This window comes from Megalobrama amblycephala, linkage group LG3 (genome assembly GCF_018812025.1).
Source record: "Megalobrama amblycephala isolate DHTTF-2021 linkage group LG3, ASM1881202v1, whole genome shotgun sequence".
In the NCBI taxonomy this organism is placed as follows: Eukaryota; Metazoa; Chordata; class Actinopteri; order Cypriniformes; family Xenocyprididae; genus Megalobrama; species Megalobrama amblycephala.
The window spans coordinates 35,763,047-35,786,595 of NC_063046.1; the positions used below are offsets into that span (position 1 = coordinate 35,763,047).

At 35.9% G+C, this 23,549-nt stretch overlaps 1 protein-coding gene across 1 annotated transcript in view; it reads right to left on the reverse strand.

The window, feature by feature from the left end:
- Nucleotides 1-23,549, reverse strand: part of LOC125265197 (NACHT, LRR and PYD domains-containing protein 12-like) — a 260,299-nt gene that overhangs the window by 230,396 nt on the left and 6,354 nt on the right. Inside the window, exons 9-12 of the mRNA XM_048185283.1 lie at nt 18,605-18,775; nt 15,799-15,807; nt 937-1,101; nt 386-559 (exon numbers count right to left, since the gene is read on the reverse strand). Coding sequence (XP_048041240.1) covers nt 386-559; nt 937-1,101; nt 15,799-15,807; nt 18,605-18,775 — 519 coding nt within the window. The remainder of the gene's footprint in view (nt 1-385; nt 560-936; nt 1,102-15,798; nt 15,808-18,604; nt 18,776-23,549) is intronic.

Genomic DNA, 23,549 nt, shown 5'->3' on the forward strand with positions numbered 1-23,549 from the left:
ACAGTGAATCTGGGCTTGATGGAAAACAACTGTGTTCAGAAAACAATTTGACTGAAAGGTTATCAAGAATTTTGAATGAGAAGTGTGCACAAACACAAAATTGTGCATGTTAATTGTCCAGGTATACCATCCTCCAGAACAGCAGCACATACACTGACCCATAATGTCTATTTGACCTGTAGCTTGTACAACTAAACTGTGTTAATGGTTATCATCATCATGACAGAACCCACAGCATCTGATCTGATCTTGATCATTTTAATGCATTTTAAATTAACAATTTAATTAACAAATTGTCCAGCTTATTGTATAACTAAAATAATATATTTGTTATTAATATTTAGGCTGCATATAACTAATTTTGTATTAATTCATCCCATCTCACCTCAGTGTCTTCAGTTGACAGTTTGGATCCTGTAGTAAATCATCGAGCTCCTTCACTCCTGATTCTCCAGGGTCATTTCCTGTGAGATCCAGCTCTATCAGGTGTGAAGGGTTTGATCTCAGAGCTGAAGCCAGAGCTTTATAACCTTCTTCTGTTACACTGCAGTTAGAGAGTCTAGAACAGGAATGAAAACATTCAGCTGATTAATCAGTTCAACCGGAACAATATAAATCCTTTAATTTAATTGTATTTTGTTCTTTGTACAAATGTATTGAAAGTTGAATATGGAGGCAAACAAAAAGCACATAAAACTTTAATATGTTAGACATCAACATCACTTTCCAGGTTTCAATTATTAGTCTTTGATCTGAATGATCCACAACAAGCAATCTAAAAAATGGCCGAAAAATGAGAAACTAAAGTTTGGGAATGGCCTAATTAAAGTCCAGACTTTAACTCAGGCTCATTGAGATATTGAGTATAAAGTGTTTCAGTTTAAAGTGTTGAAGTGATTTTCAGCATTTTGATTCTTGTATGTGAATGTTACTGACCTCAATCTCTCCAGTTTACCGTGTGAATCCTTCAGTACGTCACATAAGTGCTTCACTCCTGTGTTTTCTAGTTTATTCCAGCTCAGGTTCAGCTCTCTCAGGTGTGACGGGTTTGATTTCAGAGCTGAAGTCAGGATGAGACACTGTTTCTCTGTAATACTGCATCTATTCAGGCTGAGGACAGAAAGAGAAAAGACAATGACTGAGATCACTAACATGTTAAGCTTCATCCAACAGACTTTTGCCGAAAAATAAACAGGGATATCCAGAAGTAAAAACATGGAGAAAGACTGCACATTGTTCGTTTAAATATACTACCAACATTGTAACGATACAAAGATTGAAATCGTCAATCTATTTATGTTAGTTTACACATTCATTTCATCTCATCTTTAAGGTTCTTTCGTGTCAGAGTCACTCTTGGTATGATCACTGGGATAAATGTGTTTATGTTGGTTGTTTTCAGACACACTGTCTACTCTCTAATTAACCTCTATGGTAAGGTATACCATATGGTATGGTATGGTATGGTAAAAAGAAAACATTTAATTCAGTTGGATAATGGTCACTGCCGCTCCCTATTCACAGAGTATGTACGATCGCGAAAGTGAAAGTAAACGCGAGTGCGCATTCAAACATGATGTCAATACCCCGCATTTGAAAGCGGCTCCCTGATGGATGCAAATATCTCTCAATATGAAAGCTATCTTAGGCTGGGCTGTGTAGTTGTAAGCATCTCTCAGCTCTGTATCATGCTTGAAGAACAATTTGGTCTGTATTTGCACTTTGAATATTGAGAGAGTGCTTTGATTATGGTTGCACTTATTATTTACACTTAAGACTGAAAGAAAACTGTTATTTATTTTTATGGTAACACTTTACAATAAGGTTTCATTAGTTAACATTAGTTAACTTTACATGAACTAAGGAAGAACAATACTTCTACACCATTTTAGTTAATGTTAATTTCAACATTTACTAATACATTGTTAAAATCAAAAGTTGTATTTGTTAACATTACTTAATGCACTATCATTAACTATGAATGACTATTTTTATGTTCAACTAACATTAACAAAGATTAATAAATACTGTAGCAAATATATTGCTCATTGTTGATGTTGGTTAATAAATTAATGTTAATAAATGAGACCTTATTGTAAAGTTTTACCATTTTTATTTTTACTGATTTTATTTCTATGATCAGTTTGTGGAAAGGAGTTCAGTCAGGAGGTCAAAAGTTGTAGAAGCTCATAAATCATGTACAGTAAGGTCTGAAGAGACTGAAATCATACAGGAGAGAAGTCAGTCAGTTAAGTTAGTGGCAAAACCTTTTACAGTGCTTGAGTATTGTTGTCTTTTACTGCAAATGATAATTCATACTCAGAAAGTAGAACTGAAATGACATTAATTACAAGATGATTAGTTAAAACATTTCAAATACACCTGCAGAATATTTTTCTAATCATGTATTTCATCTTTGAGGATTTCTTAAAAATAGTGCGTAAAAATCTCGTCTCGTTCTCGTCTCGTGAGCTACCTGTTTCGTCACACCCCTAACATTTACTAATACATTTTTAAATACAAAAGTTTTCTGTTAACATAAGTTAATCCACTTTAAACTAACATGAACAATGAATAATTGAATAAACATTAACAGATTAAGAAATAAAAGTATTTCCTAAAGCAAACAAGTTTTGGAAAAGGTAGTTCATTTGCTTTAGTGCTGCACCGTGAGGCAGTGTCACATCTGTTTACTTTCATTTTTTAAAAATTTCACACAGTTTTGCTCTTCATGTGATCTTGTCATGTGTCATGTTCTGATTGTTTCCTTGTTTCATGTGTCATGTTTTCATTGGTTCATTGTGTTTAGGTGTTTCTTGTTTATTAGTGTCTGTGTGTATACAGATGGTAGTCAACCAGAATGCCTATTATCGCTGCGGCAAAGATAAACCAGTCGCATTTAAAAATGGTTTAATGGTGAAATCACCGCCAGGAGGAGCAAAGGGACATTTTGCAAAACAGCTGCAATTGTTGCATTTTGAAATGTAAGTAAGTAACGTTAGAGCTGAAGCCAAATCAACAATAATAAAAATGCAACAGTCGTGCTATATGGGGGGGGGGGGGGGGGGGTGGAGTGGTTAATGTTGTTTAGACAAATTCACCAGTTCACATAATATTATTTGTAAGAAGAGTGAACTGTTATATATAGTCAAACCGAGGAGGCACGTGCCCGGTAATAGAGGTTTTGTGGGCGGTGATAGAGAATGAATGGGGGAAAGTCACATGAGAGGATGCAATGGCTCCATCGCACTATGATTGGATACGATCGGTTATGATTGGATATGATTGGTTTGTGTGATCCCGCCTTTTGTTAGTGTGTTGCCTCCAGGCAACATAGTTTATTTTAGTTTGTTTTTTAATAAAATTAGACTTTTAAATGAACTTTTAAAAAATAAATACATTAAAAAAGCAATGAAAATGTTGATTGATATTGTTATAGTGTCCAATTAAGCAGGAAAAATCTCTACAAATAAGTTTTTCCTCATTGATATCATATTGCATATCATAGAGGTAAATTGTTACTGCCTTTAGTTATCATTTTGAAATAAATATAAAAATCCAAAAAAACGTATATGTAAACATAAACGCAAATGTAAAAGACTTCATGAGATTCACTTGGTTTTAATAAATAGAACATTACGTTGTTAATATAAAAATACAAAATAGAATTGTTTGGTTTCTTTTTTTTCTTTTTTGATGTAATATAATGTAATGTTCATTTAACAAGGAAAATGTGACATGTGACATGAATTTACATTTGATTTCTAAAAAATAAAAAATATATAAACTGTGAGGTCATTGTTTGCCTCCTCATTTCAGAACACCACTGCACGCCACTGTGTAACTCTTGTTGGTGAGGTTCATGTTTCTTAGTCAAGTCTTGTTTTTTATTTTTTGGTTCACATTAATTTGAATAAAGCTGCACTTGTGTTTTGTCAAACTGACTTCAGTGGATTTTATTACAGGCAGTTACTGATGACAGATTTTTAAAATGCACTTTGATTTTTACAAGTTACAGCATTTGCATCAAATGAGCCATTTTACATTTTGTGAAATACAAACATTAAATTGAAAGCAGTTATGAACAGTTCTGATGTCACAAAACAAATTTGTTTTACACCAGCAATCAGTAAACATGATCACGTTCAGAGTCATGTTCAATACAGTGGTGATCAGAATTATTGGCACCCTTGGTAAATATGTCAAAGATGACAATAAAATAATTATGCATTGTTTATCCTTTTGATCTTTAATTCGTAAAATTAGCAAAAATCTAACCTTTCATTGAAGGAAAAGAATTGAAAGTGGGGAAAAAAAAAAAAAAAAATCACATTATGAAATAAATGTTTTTTCTAAAACACACTGGCCACAATTATTGGCACGCCTAGAATTTGTATGAGTAAAATATCTTGAAGTATATTCACATTCATATTTACATTTTTTTAGCACACCAGGGTGATCATGGACATGAAATTGTCCAGCCAGGACTTCCTGTTCCACAGGAGTATAAACATGAGGAAACACAAAGTCCAAATTCCTTTAATCATTCATCACAATGAGTAAAACCAAAGAATATAGTTCTGATGTGCAGCAAAAGATTGTTGAGCTTCACAAAATAGAAAATGGCTGTAAGAAAATAGCTAAAGCATTGAAAATATCCTTTTCCACCATAATAATAATAATAATAAATATATCCTTACATTTAATAGCGCTTTTCTGGGCACTCAAAGCGCTTTACATATTGAAGGGGGAATCTCCTCAACCACCACCAATGGTTCAGGGCAATAATTAAGAAGTTCCAAACAACTAAAGATGTTACAAATCTGCCTGGAAGAGGATGTGTGTCTAAATCATCCTAATGCACGATGAGGAGGAGAGTTTGAGTGGACAAAGACTCTCCAAGGATCACAGATGGAGAATTGCAGAGGGTAGTTTAGTCTAGTTTTATCTAAACTACGACATATGCTCTCAATGAAAAATGCAGAACAGTTAGTTCATGCGTTTATGACCTCAAGACTAGATTACTGTAACGCTCTACTGGGTGGTTGTTCTGCTCGCTTGATAAATAAACTTCAGCTCGTACAAAATGCAGCAGCTAGAGTTCTTACTAGAACTAGGAAGTATGACCATATTAGCCCAGTTCTGTCATCACTGCATTGGCTTCCTGTTAAACATCGTATAGATTTTAAAAATCTTGCTAATTACTTACAAAGCACTAAATGGTTTAGCTCCCCAGTACCTAAGTGAGCTCTTAATACATTATAGTCCTTCACGTTTATTGCGATCTCAGAATTCAGGCCAGCTGATAAACCTAGAATATCAAAATCAACTGCAGGCGGTAGATCCTTCTCCTATTTGGCACCTAAACTCTGGAACAATCTTCCTAGCATTGTTCGGGAAGCAGACACACTCTGTCAGTTTAAATCTAGACTAAAAACGCATCTCTTTAATCTGGCATACACATAACACATTATCAATTTATATTTTCAAATCCGTTAAAGGATTATTAGGCTGCATAAATTAGGTCAGCCGGAACCGGGAACACTTCCTATAACACCAGATGTACTCGTTACATCAGAAAAAGAATGGCATCTACGCTAATATTAGTCTTTCTGTTTATCCCGAGGTTTACCGTAGTCAACCGGATCTGGGCCGTATCCAGCTGAGACCAAGGACCGGTGCCATGACACGACCACAACGCAGCCTGAAGTATCAGCAGAGATCGAGTCATAGATCATCATTGTGAAGACATCATCAACACGACAGCCAGTGCCACAGTTCCTCAACAGACCGTCCATACCGGCGTGATGAATACGATCCTCAACTGGATGGAACCACAACGCAGCCCTGAAGTATCAGCAGAGATCGAGTCAACTAGATCATCCACTGTGAAGGCCTCATCAACACGACAACCAGTGGCACAGTTCCTCAACAGACCGTCCATACCGGCGTGATAAATACGATCCTCAACTGGATGGAACTGAAATAAATACTTTGATTGTTACGATCCTATCGGACTTATGATAGCAACCTGATTGTAACAAAGCACTGTTCGCCAGAGGAGAACTGGCCCCCCCGACTGAGCCTGGTTTCTCTCAAGGTTTTTTTCTCCATTTTAACACCTATTTGGCACTTGTTTGCCACCTGATGTCACCTGATGGAGTTTGGGTTCCTTATCGCTGTCGCCTTTGGCTTGCTTAGTTGGGGACACTTTGATATTCAATAGTATTCTTGACATTTATTCAACAGTGCTTTGATCTGCCTGCATTGACACTATTATTTAAGAGCTGCTGTGCAGCCAAATTATGTACCAGTTATCAATGTAAAGCTGCTTTGACACAATCTCCAAAACCTAAAAAAAATATCAAACAGCACCTACATCCCCACAAGTTGTTCAGGAGGATTACAAGAAAAATCCCCTGCTCTCATCCAGAAACAATCTCCAGCATATTCAGCTGTCAGACACGACTGAAACTTCAAACGGGACCGGCTTCTATGGTCAGATAAAACTAAAAAAAAGAGCTTTTGGGCAGCAAATCCACCAGATGGATTTGGTGCACACAGGGATAAAATGTGCCCCATGCTCACAGTTAAACATACTGCTGGATCTTTAATGTTGTGGGGCCTATTTTCCTGCTGGAGGTCCTGGACATCTTGTTCAGACACATGGTATCATGGATTCTATTAAATACCAACAGATAAAAATAAAAACCTGACCGCTTCTGCTAGAAATCCAATAATGGGCCGTGGTTGGATCTTCCATCAAGACAATGATCCAAAACAAACATCAAAACCAACACAAAAATGTGTCACTGAGCCCAAAATGAAGCTTCTGCCATGGCCATCCCAGTCCCCTGACCTGAACCCTAAAGAAAATGAGTGGAGTGAACTGAAGAGAAGAAGCACCAACATGGAGCTGGAATCTGAAGGATCTGGAGAGATTCTGCATGAAGGAATGGTCTCTTATCTCTTGTCAGGTGTTCTCCAAACTCATCAGAGATTATGCCAATAATTCTGATCACCACTGTATATGAATACTTATATTTAAATGTGCAGTTGTGGCCTAATGGTTAGAGGTGGACTTGTAACCTAAAGGTCATGGGTTTGAGTCTCATGATTGACAGGAAATGTAGGTGGAGAGAGTGAATGAACAGCGCTCTCTTCCACTCTCATCACCCACAACTGAGGAGCCCTTGAGTAAGGGACCGAACCCCCAATCACTCCATGGGCGCCGCAGCAGAAACAGCTGCCCTTTGCTCTGGTGTGTGTTCACTGCTATGGGTGAAATGCAGAGCACAACTTCTGAGTATGGGACACCAAAATTGGCCACACGTCACTTTCACTTCACTTTAATTTACACAGAATTAACCTGTTAAAGTTAGAAAAGACATCTGAGTGTTTATAGTGCAGCTGTTTTTCAATCTATCACTTATTTGAAGTGTTTTCTAAGCTCTGGAAGAAAACCACTGATCTCCCTCTACAGGAACTGAAATAATTATTGACCCATGATCAAATTGTCTGTCTTAGTCAAATATTTAAATATTTGTGTCAAGTTTTCATTGTGTTTAATTGCCTGTTTAATTGTATCACTTTACATTGTTGTGGCTCCGTGTGACACTGAGAAAAACTGATCTGACTCAAACAAGTGAGGAAATATTATCAGCTACAGTAACATCACAATTAAAAGTAATGTAATATTATAAATAGATGAACAAGTACTCACGTCAGTGTGTCGAGTCGACAGTGTTTATCCTTGCAGTAGTTCAGCCATCTGATTCACTCGTGTGTCTCCTAGTTCATGTTCACTCAGATTCAGCTCTCTCAGGAGTAACGGGTTTTTACCCACAATTCCTCTCACATACTGACAGGCTTCATCTGCAGCAGGACTCACAAACCTGCAGAAGAAATTCAGTTCTCAACTAAATGTCTGTTGCATTACAAAAATGATTGATAAGACAAGCTCTAGTTAGTTATTTAGATGTAACTTTTTGTTCTTTTAACATTTAAATACACAAATAAATATATAAATACTTGAAAACAAAGTGTAATAGTCAGAGTTATTTAAAAGAAATGAGTCAGTCCTAAAGCAAACTCATAAGAACAGAAACGTCCCACAGTGCAGAAGGACAAAAGCTCACTAGATCATGATTTTCAGTATGAATACAGAGTGTGAAATTAAGGCCTCCAGATCTTTCTGGCTTTTAAGCAGGAGGAGTGAGAAACATCAGCAGAGAAAACTGGCTTGTGAAACTGCATGTTTGTGAACATCTGGAGACTCATAGACCTGCTGTAGAGATACAGTGAATCTGGGCTTGATGGAAAACAACTGTGTTCAGAAAACAATTTGACTGAAAGGTTATCAAGAATTTTTAATGAGAAGTGTGCACAAACACAAAATTGTGCATGTTAATTGTCCAGGTATACCATCCTCCAGAATAGCAGCACATACACTGACCCATAATGTCTATTTGACCTGTAGCTTGTACAACTAAACTGTGTTAACGGTTATCATCATCATGACAGAACCCACAGCATCTGATCTGATCTTGATCATTTTAATGCATTTTAAATTAACAAATTTAATTTAACAAATTGTCCAGCTTATTGTATAACTAAAATAATATATTTGTTATGAATATTTAGGCTGCATATAACTAATTTTGTATTAATTCATCCCATCTCACCTCAATGTCTTCAGTTGACAGTTTGGAATCCTGTAGTAAATCATCGAGCTCCTTCACTCCTGATTCTCCAGGATCATTTCCTGTGAGATCCAGCTCTATCAGGTGTGAAGGGTTTGATCTCAGAGCTGAAGCCAGAGCTTTATAACCTTCTTCTGTTACACTGCAGTTAGAGAGTCTAGAACAGGAATGAAAACATTCAGCTGATTAATCAGTTCAACCGGAACAATATAAATCCTTAATTTAATTTAATTTTGATCTTTGTACAAATGTATTGAAAGTTGAATATGGAGGCAAACAAAAAGCACATAAAACTTTAATATGTTAGACATCAACATCACTTTCCAGGTTTCAATTATTAGTCTTTGATCTGAATGATCCACAACAAGCAATCTAAAAAATGGCCGAAAAATGAGAAACTAAAGTTTGGGAATGGCCTAATTAAAGTCCAGACTTTAACTCAGGCTCATTGAGATATTGAGTATAAAGTGTTTCAGTTTAAAGTGTTGAAGTGATTTTCAGCATTTTGATTCTTGTATGTGAATGTTACTGACCTCAATCTCTCCAGTTTACCAGTGTGAATCCTTCAGTACGTCACATAAGCGCTTCACTCCTGTGTTTTCTAGTTTATTCCAGCTCAGGTTCAGCTCTCTCAGGTGTGACGGGTTTGATTTCAGAGCTGAAGTCAGGATGAGACACTGTTTCTCTGTAATTCTGCATCTATTCAGGCTGAGGACAGAAAGAGAAAAGACAATGACTCAGATCTATGATGATCAACTAACATGTTTAGCTTCATACAACAGATTTTTCCTGACAAATAAACAGGGATATCCAGAAGTAAAAACATGGAGAAAGACTGCACATTGTTCATTTAAATATACTACCAACATTGTAACGATACAAAGATTGAAATCGTCAATCTATTTATGTTAGTTTACACATTCATTTCATCTCATCTTTAAGGTTCTTTCGTGTCAGAGTCACTCTTGGTTTGATCACTGGGATAAATGTGTTTATGTTGGTTGTTTTCAGACACATTGTCTACTCTCTAATACTTCACAATAAGCTTTCATTTGTTAACATTAACCACATTAGCTAACATTAACCAATGATGGACAATACTAGAACATCATTTAAGAACCTTTATGCAAGTTTCAACATTTACTAATACATTTTTAAATACAAAAGTTTTCTGTTAACATAAGTTAATCCACTTTAAACTAACATGAACAATGAATAATTGAATAAACATTAACAGATTAAGAAATAAAAGTATTTCCTAAAGCAAACAAGTTTTGGAAAAGGTAGTTCATTTGCTTTAGTGCTGCACCGTGAGGCAGTGTCACATCTGTTTACTTTCATTTTTTAAAAATTTCACACAGTTTTGCTCTTCATGTGATCTTGTCATGTGTCATGTTCTGATTGTTTCTTGTTTCATGTGTCATGTTTTCATTGGTTCATTGTGTTTAGGTGTTTCTTGTTTATTAGTGTCTGTGTGTATACAGATGGTAGTCAACCAGAATGCCTATTATCGCTGCGGCAAAGATAAACCAGTCGCATTTAAAAATGGTTTAATGGTGAAATCACCGCCAGGAGGCGCAAAGGGACATTTTGCAAAACAGCTGCAATTGTTGCATTTTGAAATGTAAGTAAGTAACGTTAGAGCTGAAGCCAAATCAACAATAATAAAAATTCAACAGTCGTGCTATATTGGGGGGGGGTGGGGGGTGGAGTGGTTAATGTTGTTTAGACAAATTCACCAGTTCACATAATATTATTTGTAAGAAGAGTGAACTGTTATATATAGTCAAACCGAGGAGGCACGTGCCCGGTAATAGAGGTTTTGTGGGCGGTGATAGAGAATGAATGGGGGAAAGTCACATGAGAGGAATGCAATGGCTCCATCGCACTATGATTGGATACGATCGGTTATTGGTTTGTGTGATCCCGCCTTTTGTTAGCGTGTTGCCTCCAGGCAACATAGTTTATTTTAGTTTGTTTTTTAATAAGATTAGACTTTTAAATGAACTTTTAAAAAATAAATACATTAAAAAAGGAATGAAAATGTTGATTGATATTGTTATAGTGTCCAATTAAGCAGGAAAAATCTCTACAAATAAGTTTTTCCTCATTGATATCATATTGCATACCATAGAGGTAAATTGTTACTGCCTTTAGTTATCATTTTGGAATAAATATAAAAATAACATATATGTAAACATAAACGCAAATGTAAAAGACTTCATGAGATTCACTTGGTTTTAATAAATAGAACATTACATTTTTAATATAAAAATACAAAATAGAATTGTGTTTGGTTTCTTTTTTTTCTTTTTTGATGTAATATAATGTAATGTTCATTTAACAAGGAAAATGTGACATGTGACATGAATTTACATTTGATTTCTAAAAAATAAAAAATATATAAACTGTGAGGTCATTGTTTGCCTCCTCATTTCAGAACACCACTGCACGCCACTGTGTAACTCTTGTTGGTGAGGTTTATGTTTCTTAGTCAAGTCTTGTTTTTTTTTTTTTTTCATTTTTTGGTTCACATTAATTTGAATAAAGCTGCACTTGTGTTTGGTCAAACTGACTTCAGTGGATTTTATTACAGGCAGTTACTGATGACAGATTTTTAAAATGCACTTCGATTTTTACAAGTTACAGCATATGCTGCATCAAACTGAGCCATTTTACATTTTGTGAAATACAAACATTAAATTGAAAGCAGTTATGAACAGTTCTGATGTCACAAAACAAATTTGTTATACACCAGCAATCAGTAAACATGATCACGTTCAGCAGTCATGTTCAATACAGTGGTGATCAGAATTATTGGCACCCTTGGTAAATATGATCAAAGATGACAATAAAAATAATTATGCATTGTTTATCCTTTTGATCTTTAATTCGTAAAATTAGCAAAAATCTAACCTTTCATTGAAGGAAAAGAATTGAAAGTGGGAAAAAAAAAAAAAAAAAAAAATCACATTATGAAATAAATGTTTTTATCTAAAACACATTGGCCACAATTATTGGCACCCCTAGAATTTTGTATGAGTAAAATATCTCTGAAGTATATTCACATTCATATTTACATTTTTTTAGCACACCAGGGTGATCATGGACATGAAATTGTCCAGCCAGGACTTCCTGTTCCACAGGAGTATAAACATGAGGAAACACAAAGTCCAAATTCCTTTAATCATTCATCACAATGAGTAAAACCAAAGAATATAGTTCTGATGTGCAGCAAAAGATTGTTGAGCTTCACAAAATAGAAAATGGCTGTAAGAAAATAGCTAAAGCATTGAAAATATCCTTTTCCACCATCAGGGCAATAATTAAGAAGTTCCAATCAACTAAAGATGTTACAAATCTGACTGAAAGAGGACATGTGTCTAAATCATCCTAATGCACGATGAGGAGGAGAGTTTGAGTGGACAAAGACTCTCCAAGGATCACAGATGGAGAATTGCAGAGGTTAGTTTAGTCTTGAGTCTCAAAAAGCCTAAAAAAATATCAAACAGCACCTACATCCCCACAAGTTGTTCAGGAGGATTACAAGAAAAATCCCCTGCTCTCATCCAGAAACAATCTCCAGCATATTCAGCTGTCAGACACGACTGAAACTTCAAACGGGAACGGCTTCTATGGTCAGATAAAACTAAAAAAAGAGCTTTTTGGCAGCAAACCCACCAGATGGATTTGGCGCACACAGGGATAAAATGTACCCCATGCTCACAGTTAAATATACTGCTGGATCTTTAATGTTGTGGGCCTATTTTCCTGCTGGAGGTCCTGGACATCTTGTTCAGATACATGGTATCATGGATTCTATTAAATACCAACAGATAAAAATAAAAACCTGACCGCTTCTGCTAGAAATCCAATAATGGGCCGTGGTTGGATCTTCCATCAAGACAATGATCCAAAACAAACATCAAAACCAACACAAAAATGTGTCACTGAGCCCAAAATGAAGCTTCTGCCATGGCCATCCCAGTCCCCTGACCTGAACCCTAAAGAAAATGAGTGGAGTGAACTGAAGAGAAGAAGCACCAACATGGAGCTGGAATCTGAAGGATCTGGAGAGATTCTGCATGAAGGAATGGTCTCTTATCTCTTGTCAGGTGTTCTCCAAACTCATCAGGCAATATAGGAGAAGACTCAGAGCTGTTATCTTGCCAAAAGGAGGTTGCAAAAAGTATTTAACAAAAGGGTGCCAACAATTGTGGCCAACGTGTTTTGGAGAAAAACATTTATTTCATAATGTGATTTTCCCCCCACTTTGAATTCTTTTTCTTCAATGAAAGGTTAGATTTTTGCAAATTTTATAAATTAAAGATCAAAAGGATAAACAATGCATAATTATTTTTATTGTCATCTTTGATCATATTTACCAAGGGTGCCAATAATTCTGATCACCAATGTATATGAACACTTATATTTAAATGTGCAGTTGTGGCCTAATGGTTAGAGTTGGACTTGTAACCTAAAGGTCATAGGTTTGAGTCTCACGATCGACAGGAAATGTAGGTGGAGAGAGTTAATGAACAGCGCTCTCTTCCACTCTCATCACCCACAACTGAGGAGCCCTTGAGTAAGGGACCAAACCCCCAATCACTCCATGGGCGCCGCAGCAGAAACAGCTGCCCTTTGCTCTGGTGTGTGTTCACTGCTGTGGGTGAAATGCAGAGCACAACTTCTGAGTATGGGACACCAAAATTGGCCACACGTCACTTTCACTTCACTTTAATTTACACAGAAATAACCTGTTAAAGTTAGAAAAGACATCTGAGTGTTTATAGTGCAGCTGTTTTTTCAATCTATCACTTATTTGTAGGGTTGTTCCGATTCCGATACTAGTATCGGAAATACCACCGATACAACAAAAATTTCTGGCATCGGTATCGGCGAGTATTTAAACTCACGTACCGATCCGATACCATTTTCTTAAACAATACCTAGTTGTGCCCGCTATCTTTGCTTAACGCAGCAAATCGGAAATCAATTCTTCTTCGTGGCTCAGAATGCAAACACAGGAAGTTGTTGCCACAAGCAACCACTGTTTAGAGCAGCGGAGAAGTGAAAACGCGCTAGCAGTGTGTCTGCTGTTTGGCAGTACTTCAGACCAGTAAAACGGCGACATGTCTCATATCCAATGCTGCAATTTCGAGTGGCACAAGTATTGGCAACTTTAACACAAATAACTTAATAAAGCATTTGAAGACGCGTCACCCCGCGCAACACGATGGTTACATAAAGGCTAATGCTGCGTTCACACCAGACGCGAATGAAGCGATAAGCGCGAGTGATTTACATGTTAAGTCAATGCAAAGACGCGAATTGACTCCCTGCGGCGCGATTCGCGTGAATGACGCTGTGCGAATTGAGCGATTCGGGCGTTTGACGCGCTTAAGATGGAGAAGGATGAGGCGTGCCAGCTTCATTCAAACAAAGAGAAAAGTTTTCAAAAGACAAATAAAGATAACCGACAAAATTGTCAGGTTTATTGTTCTGGATGACCAGCTGCTGTCAGTCGTCGAAAACGTGAGATTTTTATTTAACAAAATTGTTTCTGGACTTCAAGTTTTAAAGAGATTATTTTCTTATATAATTATATTCCTAGATTTATTTGTTGCACTGTTTTTATAGTTATATTGTAAAACTAATATACCTTTTTCAGTTTACAGTGTTAGATTTGTGGCTGCATTTGAAGTTCTTTTTCACTTAAAATAAATAAATAATATAACTGACAAATGTATGTCAGATAATAAAAATACTCTAGTTCACTGTATGTTTTTTGTTCTTGTTTTATTAAGGGATAAGTTTTAAGCACACCATAAATAATTCTATCAATTCATACAGGGCTAGTAGTGTATATATATATATATATATATATATATATACAAATACACACCCAGGTATCGGATCGGTACTCGGTATCGGCCGATACCCTGAGCTCAGGTATCGGAATCGGTATCGGGAATGGAAAAGGGGTATCGGAACATCTCTACTTATTTGAAGTGTTTTCTAAGCTCTGGAAGAAAATCACTGATCTCCCTCTACAGGAACTGAAATAATTATTGACCCATGATCAAATTGTCTGTCTTAGTCAAATATTTAAATATTTGTGTCAAGTTTTCATTGTGTTTAATTGCCTGTTTAATTGTATCACTTTACATTGTTGTGGCTCCGTGTGACACTGAGAAAAACTGATCTGACTCAAACAAGTGAGGAAATATTATCAGCTACAGTAACATCACAATTAAAAGTAATGTAATATTATAAATAGATGAACAATACTCACGTCAGCGTGTTGAGTCGACAGTGTTTATTCTTCAGTAGTTCAGCCATCTGATTCACTCGTGTGTCTCCTAGTTCATGTTCACTCAGATTCAGCTCTCTCAGGAGTAACAGGTTTTTACCCACAACTCTCTTCACATACTGACAGGCTTCATCTGCAGCAGGACTCACAAACCTGCAGAAGAAATTCAGTTCTCAACTAAATGTCTGTTGCATTACAAAAATGATTGATAAAACAAGCTCTAGTTAGTTATTTAGATGTAACTTTTTGTTCTTTTAACATTTAAATACACAAATAAATATATAATACTTGAAAACAAAGTGTAATAGTCAGAGTTATTTAAAAGAAATGAGTCAGTCCTAAAGCAAACTCATAAGAACAGAAACGTCCCACAGTGCAGAAGGACAAAAGCTCACTAGATCTTGATTTTCAGTATGAATACAGAGTGTGAAATTAAGGCCTCCAGATCTTTCTGGCTTTTAAGCAGGAGGAGTGAGAAACATCAGCAGAGAAAACTGGCTTGTGAAACTGCATGTTTGTGAACATCTGGAGACTCATAGACCTGCTGTAGAGATACAGTGAATCTGGGCTTGATGGAAAACAACTGTGTTCAGAAAACAATTTGACTGAAAGGTTATCAAGAATTTTTAATGAGAAGTGTGCACAAACACAAAATTGTGCATGTTAATTGTCCAGGTATACCATCCTCCAGAATAGCAGCACATACACTGACCCATAATGTCTATTTGACCTGTAGCTTGTACAACTAAACTGTGTTAACGGTTATCATCATCATGACAGAACCCACAGCATCTGATCTGATCTTGATCATTTTAATGCATTTTAAATTAACAAAATTAACAAATTGTCCAGCTTATTGTATAACTAAAATAATATATTTGTTATGAATATTTAGGCTGCATATAACTAATTTTGTATTAATTCATCCCATCTAACCTCAGTGTCTTCAGTTGACAGTTTGGATCCTGTAGTAAATCATCGAGCTCCTTCACTCCTGATTCTCCAGGGTCATTTCCTGTGAGATCCAGCTCTATCAGGTGTGAAGGGTTTGATCTCAGAGCTGAAGCCAGAGCTTTATAACCTTCTTCTGTTACACTGCAGTTAGAGAGTCTAGAACAGGAATGAAAACATTCAACTGATTAATCAGTTCAACCGGAACAATATAAATCCTTTAATTTAATTCTATTTTGATCTTTGTACAAATGTATTAAAAGATAGTTGAAAAACACTGACAACTGAATATGGAAGCAAACAACAGGAGAAAGAATGAAAGATAATCTCTGCATATCTTCATGAATTACCACACCGAGGTACACATTAATATAAGAATGATGTTTTCTTTTATCTCTGATAGACCACCATAATCTTTAATTTAAAAAACATTCATTATATCTAGCTGTTATCTATATCTAGTTTCACATATAAGTAGGGATGGGTACCGAAACCCAGTATTAAAATGGCCCTGGAACTAAATTATGAAAGACTGGTCTATCGATAAGCTCTGATGTTAACGGTTCTGCTATCGGTACTGGAGAAATTATGAAGAAAATACATATACATTTATTATTGCTATATAGACATTATCTTGCAAATGCTAAATCGCCAGCTGTGTCAGTATGCAATAATATTAGGACATTTGTCTGTGATACATTTTTGCTTTCGCAATCCAGAAGAGAGAAACAGTGAAAGCCCTGTTTAATGATGACGATGGAGGAGAGAACTAAACAACTAAATGTCTGCTTACACTTTAGACCTGTGATATTAAGCTAATTTTATTTTTGATTTCGATTTTGGCTGCAAAGGATCAGAAAGAAGATATCTGAGGTAAAACTATTAAAAACTAGCCGCGCTTCGTCTAGCACACCTTCATTCTATTCACAGCTGTGCGAGTTCGTTCCTCCCTAAACGCAAACTTTATGTCAGAATCAGCACAATCGATGATTGTTGTAAAATGCAGTCTTTACTGTTGCAAAATTGCAGTAAATGTTTGATAATGATTATCAACATTTTAAAACGTTGAAAGCACAATAATCCGTGCAAGAGATGCTGTTTCTTGTTGTGTGCGCGCTCCAAAACGGATTGCAAATAGACAAACAAATTATATGCTGGGCTTCAGGTGCACATCCAAATGATCAGATAGACACAAAAATATGTTAAAATGACCAGATTGGAGCATGTTTAGCTACTTAAACGCAGTTTATATCGTAAGTGTACAGGAACAGCCGTGAGAAAATCCGATGTGTGGTAATATCTATTGTCTTAAAGTGACAGCAGTCACCTTCTGACAATAATGCTATCAGTGTTAAACAAACAACAAAATGCAAAGAGAAAATTACTCACAGCTCTTCATCTCAATATAGTTAGCTTTAATAAGCATTAATCTTTTAATTTATACTGTGAAAACCATGCAGTGTTATTTTACAATTGCTTTACTTAGATTTCTTTTATATGCTAGGCCTATATTACTTACCTAAACACAAGAACAAATGAAAGCACTTTATTTCATTTGTATCTTCGTTTTATTGTATTTGTCAGTTTCTTTTACTTTGTTTCTTTGTTCATGTTCTCATATAAAACACCAAAAATGCCAGACACTATGGCCCAGTTTCACAGACAGGGCTTAGGCTAAACCAGGATTAAGCCTTAGTTCAATTAGGATATTTAAGTAGTTTTTATAAACATACCCTAGAAAAAGACATTGCTGGTGTGTATCTTAAGACAAAACAGTGGCAGTGACATATTTTAAGATATGTCAGTACAAGTTGCTTTCAGATAAAACAGCTTAAACATGCATTTTTTGTCTAGGACTAGCTTAAGCCTTGTCTGTGAAACCGGGGGTAAATAATATAAAGCAAAGTTAATTCAGCTCTCTCTCCCTCTCTATTATATATATATATATATATATATATATATATATATATATATATATATATATAAACCAAAAGTACATATATAAACCAAAAGTACTGATAAGAATACCGTTAAAGTAACGGCTCGATAAGCAGTATCGGTAAGAGTAGTAATATCGTTAAAACCATAACGATACCCATCCCTACACATAAGTTTCTTCTTACAGTAAATGCGAACATCGTTAAGACCGAAAGAGTATGAGTGGAGGTAAACTCGCATCGCCGCCATCTTGTGCACAGAGCCCATTTTGATCTGTAACGTTAGATCTTTCCTTTACTTGGAACAAAACAAATGCCTAATGTTGATTCAATATTACTCTTAATGAAAAAACAAAACAACAATAAAATAGTACAATGGCAAACTCGGTTATATTAAGCATCACACTTTTATAACATAACAAATAGGACTGATGACATGGTATACCTGCACTGTAACAGAAATAAATGATAAAATATCGGATTTGGATTTTCCCCTTAATTTAAAACGAATGCTCAGTTTGTGGTTCAGTACTATTTCATTGAAAACACAACAACAATAAAATGACTGACAAACAAAAAGACAAACTCACTTGTATTAAACAAATAAATGCAACTTTTATTAACAAAAGTTATTGCGCTTTTGCCTCTGGCATCACGCCTCACTCTTGTCATGTGACTCCTGTAGCTCAACAGTATCTTACCTCAGTATCTCCAATCTACACTTTATATTCTTCAGTCCACCACAAAGCAGCTTCAGTCCTGAATCGTGCAGATTATTATTGTTCATGTTCAGCTCTTTCAGATTGGTATCTGATCCAAGAACTGCAGCCAGAGCTGAACAGCTTTTGTCTGTTAAATTACAACCATCTAACCTACAAGGCAAGTAAATCACATCACAGAATTAGATGGAACACAAACAATACATTTTTCTATATACAAATGTTAAAAATGTTTTTCTTTTTTTTTCTTTTTTTTTTTTTACATAAACAGCATTTTAACTCCCTGAGGTCTGAAAACACGCCGGCGCGTTTTGCAGGATTTTTTTCACATTGCAGCAAAACAGACTTAAAATATAAAATAAAGAAAACTAACATGATGCGTGATCTCTCCTCTCCCTCTGAACGAAGTCCAATCTGATAGTTCTCAGAAAATGAACTGTAACTTATGAATACTAATGACAAAAAAAATGACACTTACGTCTAAAGAAACGTTGAAATGTCAGGTTTTAAATCGTGCAAGTCAAATCGAAAACAAACATTCTGTTTATGTAATCTGTATGAAAAGAGAGCCATGTCAGAAGTCTGTGATTCTGCTCATTATCCGCTAATGTGGCCACACCCACGGAGCCAGCGCTATTCAGACGCAAATTCAGAGGCAATACATGCATTCATCGTCTCAATCGTGTATTTATTGTCTTGAAAAGTGTTTATTTGGATGTTAAAGCAATGGTTAGCGATCTCTAGAAGACATGCAGTTAGTTCCTAGTTCATTTTCTTCTTTATATGAATTTGTGGAATAAAGGTGTACAGAGAGCGCCCTCTGGCTGCAAGTATGAATTAAAAACACCATTCCTGAAATGTCCTCTTCTTCTTTAGAATAATTTGTGGACTAAATGTGCACAGAGAGCGCCCTCCGGCTGCAAGTATGTATTGGAAACACAGTATCCAGCACTCATAGTGATGACAATAAATATTACTTCTCAGTATTGACATAAATATATAAGAATCCATCAATATTTCTCCAAATGTGCATGCTTTTAAGCTACAAGCCTATATGAAATGCCATAGAGGTAACATAATTGTTCAGACACTTTGCATCACAAGATACATTATATTTTAAAGAATATAATAGAATACCATTATTTTAAATTGAGCTGAGAAATTATTACAGAGGGTTTTTTCACAGCCTACCTGACTGAAAGGCCTCATTAATATGCAAGTCATTTCAGCTCATTATTATGTGATTCTTTTGTCTTTTCAGGTGTAAATGGCCCATTATTCATGCAGATTCACGCCTCCACGCATACTGTGTTTCTTGACAAAAAGTGTCTTACAAAAACTAAATCAATATATTGTTTTATATGAAGGAGTAGGCAGCATAATTTTTACATAATTCTGAAGCAAAAACTCTAGTCTACAACCTCCAATACCCAAAAGTCTTGTGAACACAGATTTAATATACTTTTTTCTGGCCTTATTTCAGTGACTTAAGTTTTTTGTTTTTTTCAATAACCACGCATAAACATTATTCCTTCAAAAATACAAACATGTACATACATGTTCCTCACATATTATTGTAGCCTAGTTTGTGCTGAATACAGTGTAATGGCACTTTTGTCATTTATATGTTTATGAACAACTGAAAAAAGCACAAATGTCAGGGCATGTCAAAACTTCTCCAAGCCCCAAATCAGCCTCAGACTCCAGAGGGTTAAGGAAATGCTGTTTATGTAACAGCATATGATAAAATGAAGCATGTTTGAATAAAAAAATTGTGTTAAGATTTATAGCTTTATAGCTGAGCCTGGTCTCTGAATGTTTTGTTCTCTATTTCTGTCACCTGATGAAGTTTGGGTTCTTGCCACTGTCATCTTTGGCTTGATTAAGTTGGGGACACTTAATATTCAACAATATTATTGGCATGACTGTACTGACAATATTACATGAGACAGTTCACACTTTTATAGCAAGTTAAAGGGCTTTCATTATAATTCTAAAAATGCCTCCATTCACATGCGCACATCTTTTTGCTATGATTACTTAATGCCAAGTATCTAAGAAATTGTATTGTTATTAATATCATTTACTGGATGAAAGCAATTTAGGTTTTCTTGATTATTCATAGTGCTTTATTCATAGTGGTCATAGTAGCTTGATTATTCACGGCCAATGCCAATATCTTAGTGAGCAGGGTGGCCAATGGGCGATGTATCATTGATTTAAATATAGTAAAAACACATCCATAATTGCTGAAATTGAATTTATTTTACTTAATATTTACTAAATTAGAAATAAACTTGACAAAAAATTATTTGTAAAAAAAATGATCTTACAATGTGTACACCAAACATGATCCAACAGGCTTTTGATAAAAGTTTATTTATAAATCTTTCAATCATCTACATACTGCAGTACAAACATAATTAAAAATATAGCTGCAAGCAGCAATTACGGGGCCAAGCACAAAACGGCACAAGAAGCCAGCCAACATGGCTGTGAGCATCAGACCAAATGCAACAGTGAGCAATTAAAGACCTATTAAGATCATTTTAGGCAAAAGAGCTGAAAAATGATCAAAAATGAGGACTTATTGGTTCATCACTTTCGACCAATAGGTGGCGCTGTGACCAAATTAATGTGGTATGGTCAGAGTGAGGTGTGACAATGACACTTGCAAAGTTTGGTGTCAATATGTCAAAGCACTGAAGAGATACAGCTTCAAGAGTCATTTTTGCATCATGCCTCAAATTCTTTGCTCTGGTATACGAAAACGGTTTGACATATTGACTTGAAATCCATAACTTTTTGTCGGCATGGTCTGAAGATGACACGGTTCAATTTTGGTGAAAATCGGAGCAACGGTCTAGGAGGAGTTCGAAAAAGTAGGTTTTTAAAGAAAAACAATATGGCGGACAGGACGTTTAGCTGACTATGGCAAATTTGATATCTGTGCTCTCAGCATGACCCAAGGAATCTACTGAGACCAGTTTCATTACAATTGGTGAATACAGTCAAAAGTTATTAACATTTTTGTACATTTTGTTATAGCTTTTGACCACAAGGTGGCGCTGGTCCGAAACTTCTCAGGCTCCTTCAGGGCATTGTGCTGATGACCCATACCGAGTTTCGTAATGATACGCTGATGCGTTCGTAAAATACAGCATTTTAGCACAAAACTCAAAATGGTCGACGGCCAAAATGGCCGAAGTGGGAAAATTGGATATCGTTCGACCCGGCATGATTCCCCAAATCCAACAAGACCAAATTTATGATTTTTGGACAAACCCATCAGAAGTTATAAGCAAAAATAGCCATTTTTCATATCTCCACACCAGAAGGTGGCGCTATAACGAAACGCTGCATGGTGCCTCAGGTCATGCTTGTGATGACATGTAGCAAGTTTGGTCTGAATATGATAAAGTGTTGCAGAGATACAGCCTTACTTCTATTTTCGGAAGCGCTACATACAATTCGTTCGCGTGTTTTTCGAAAACGGTTTGAGGAATCGACTTGAATTCCATAACTTTTTGTCGACATGGTCTAAAGATGACCTGATTCAATTTTCGTGAAAATCGGAGTAACGGCCTAGGAGGAGTTCGAAAAAGTAGGTTTTTCAGAAAATTCAAAATGGCTGAAAAATTTTCATGACGGAAAATGACGTCATAGGGTGCAATCGATTCGTCTTGACCCAAGGAATCATTGTGAGATACAGAGTAGGGACCTGCATGGGACAAATTTTTCAGTCCCACTCACGCAAAAAAATATGTTACCTTCTCCCGCTCCTGCCCACAACATTCATATTTTGTCCCGCTCCCACCCGCAAAAAAGTATAAATAGATTTCTTTATGTCCAAGAAATAGTTTCAAGTTACGTGTCGCCTAGCCACAACCAACACATCCCAGCATAAACCCTCCCAATAAATGATTTGTTATTATAGGGTCATGAAACCCCCCTGTTTAAGCCTGGTCATTCATACCTCTGAGCTGGAAAAACTCTGTAAAAATGGGCATGTAAAGCTCTGGAAAAGTGGGAGTGTAGAGGGGGGGGGGAAGAACAACCAATGAAACAGAGACCTACAACACACTCATTATACAGAATAATGAATATGAGCACGGATAAAAATGACAACAAACTTGTAGAAAGGCTGTAAATCTTATTTATTTTGTTTTAGTTGTTCTTGTTACTTTTATGCAATAGATGAATAACAATTTATTTGTTTTTAGATGTTTTATTTTTAGATATTTCTATTTTGCATTAGTCCCGAACTAAGTTTGCGAATCGTTTTATTCTCCCGCAACTTGCACACACACTCTGCCTTACCGCCCGCACCTGGCCATCAAATCTAGTCCCGCACCGCACTATGTTACGTTGGGTCCTGCGTGAGTGCAGGGGCCTGTACCATGAAGCTGGATTAGCTGGTTAGCCAGGTAAGTTTCAGATTAATTTGCGCCAATCCTGGGTTTTAGGTACCATGAAAGTGACTTGGCTCTTAGCGGTGTTCATCACCATGGTAACTTACGCTCCACAGCTAACATGCTCTGGGGCAGGTTATGTTCTGGGTTAGAGATCTCAAACAGAAATTGGGCCAATCAGATGTGAGCAAACTGACACTGACACATCCAATGCAATAAAGTCATTCCTCCAGTTTCTCTTCCTCCAAATTAAAGACACTATATAGCAGCAAAAAAAAAAAAAAAAAAAATTATTTATATATGATTTCTATAATTATTATATGATCTATACTATTAATCCACTACACACAAGCAATTTTAGTTTAACAATTATTATTAAGCATTTAGTTTTAATAAATATTAATATATACAGATCATATGTAATATAAATAATACATGTTTATAAATACAATTACATGTTTGAGTCTCTTTCGCTATATATCAACTATATTAACCAACTTCACAACTTTCAATTG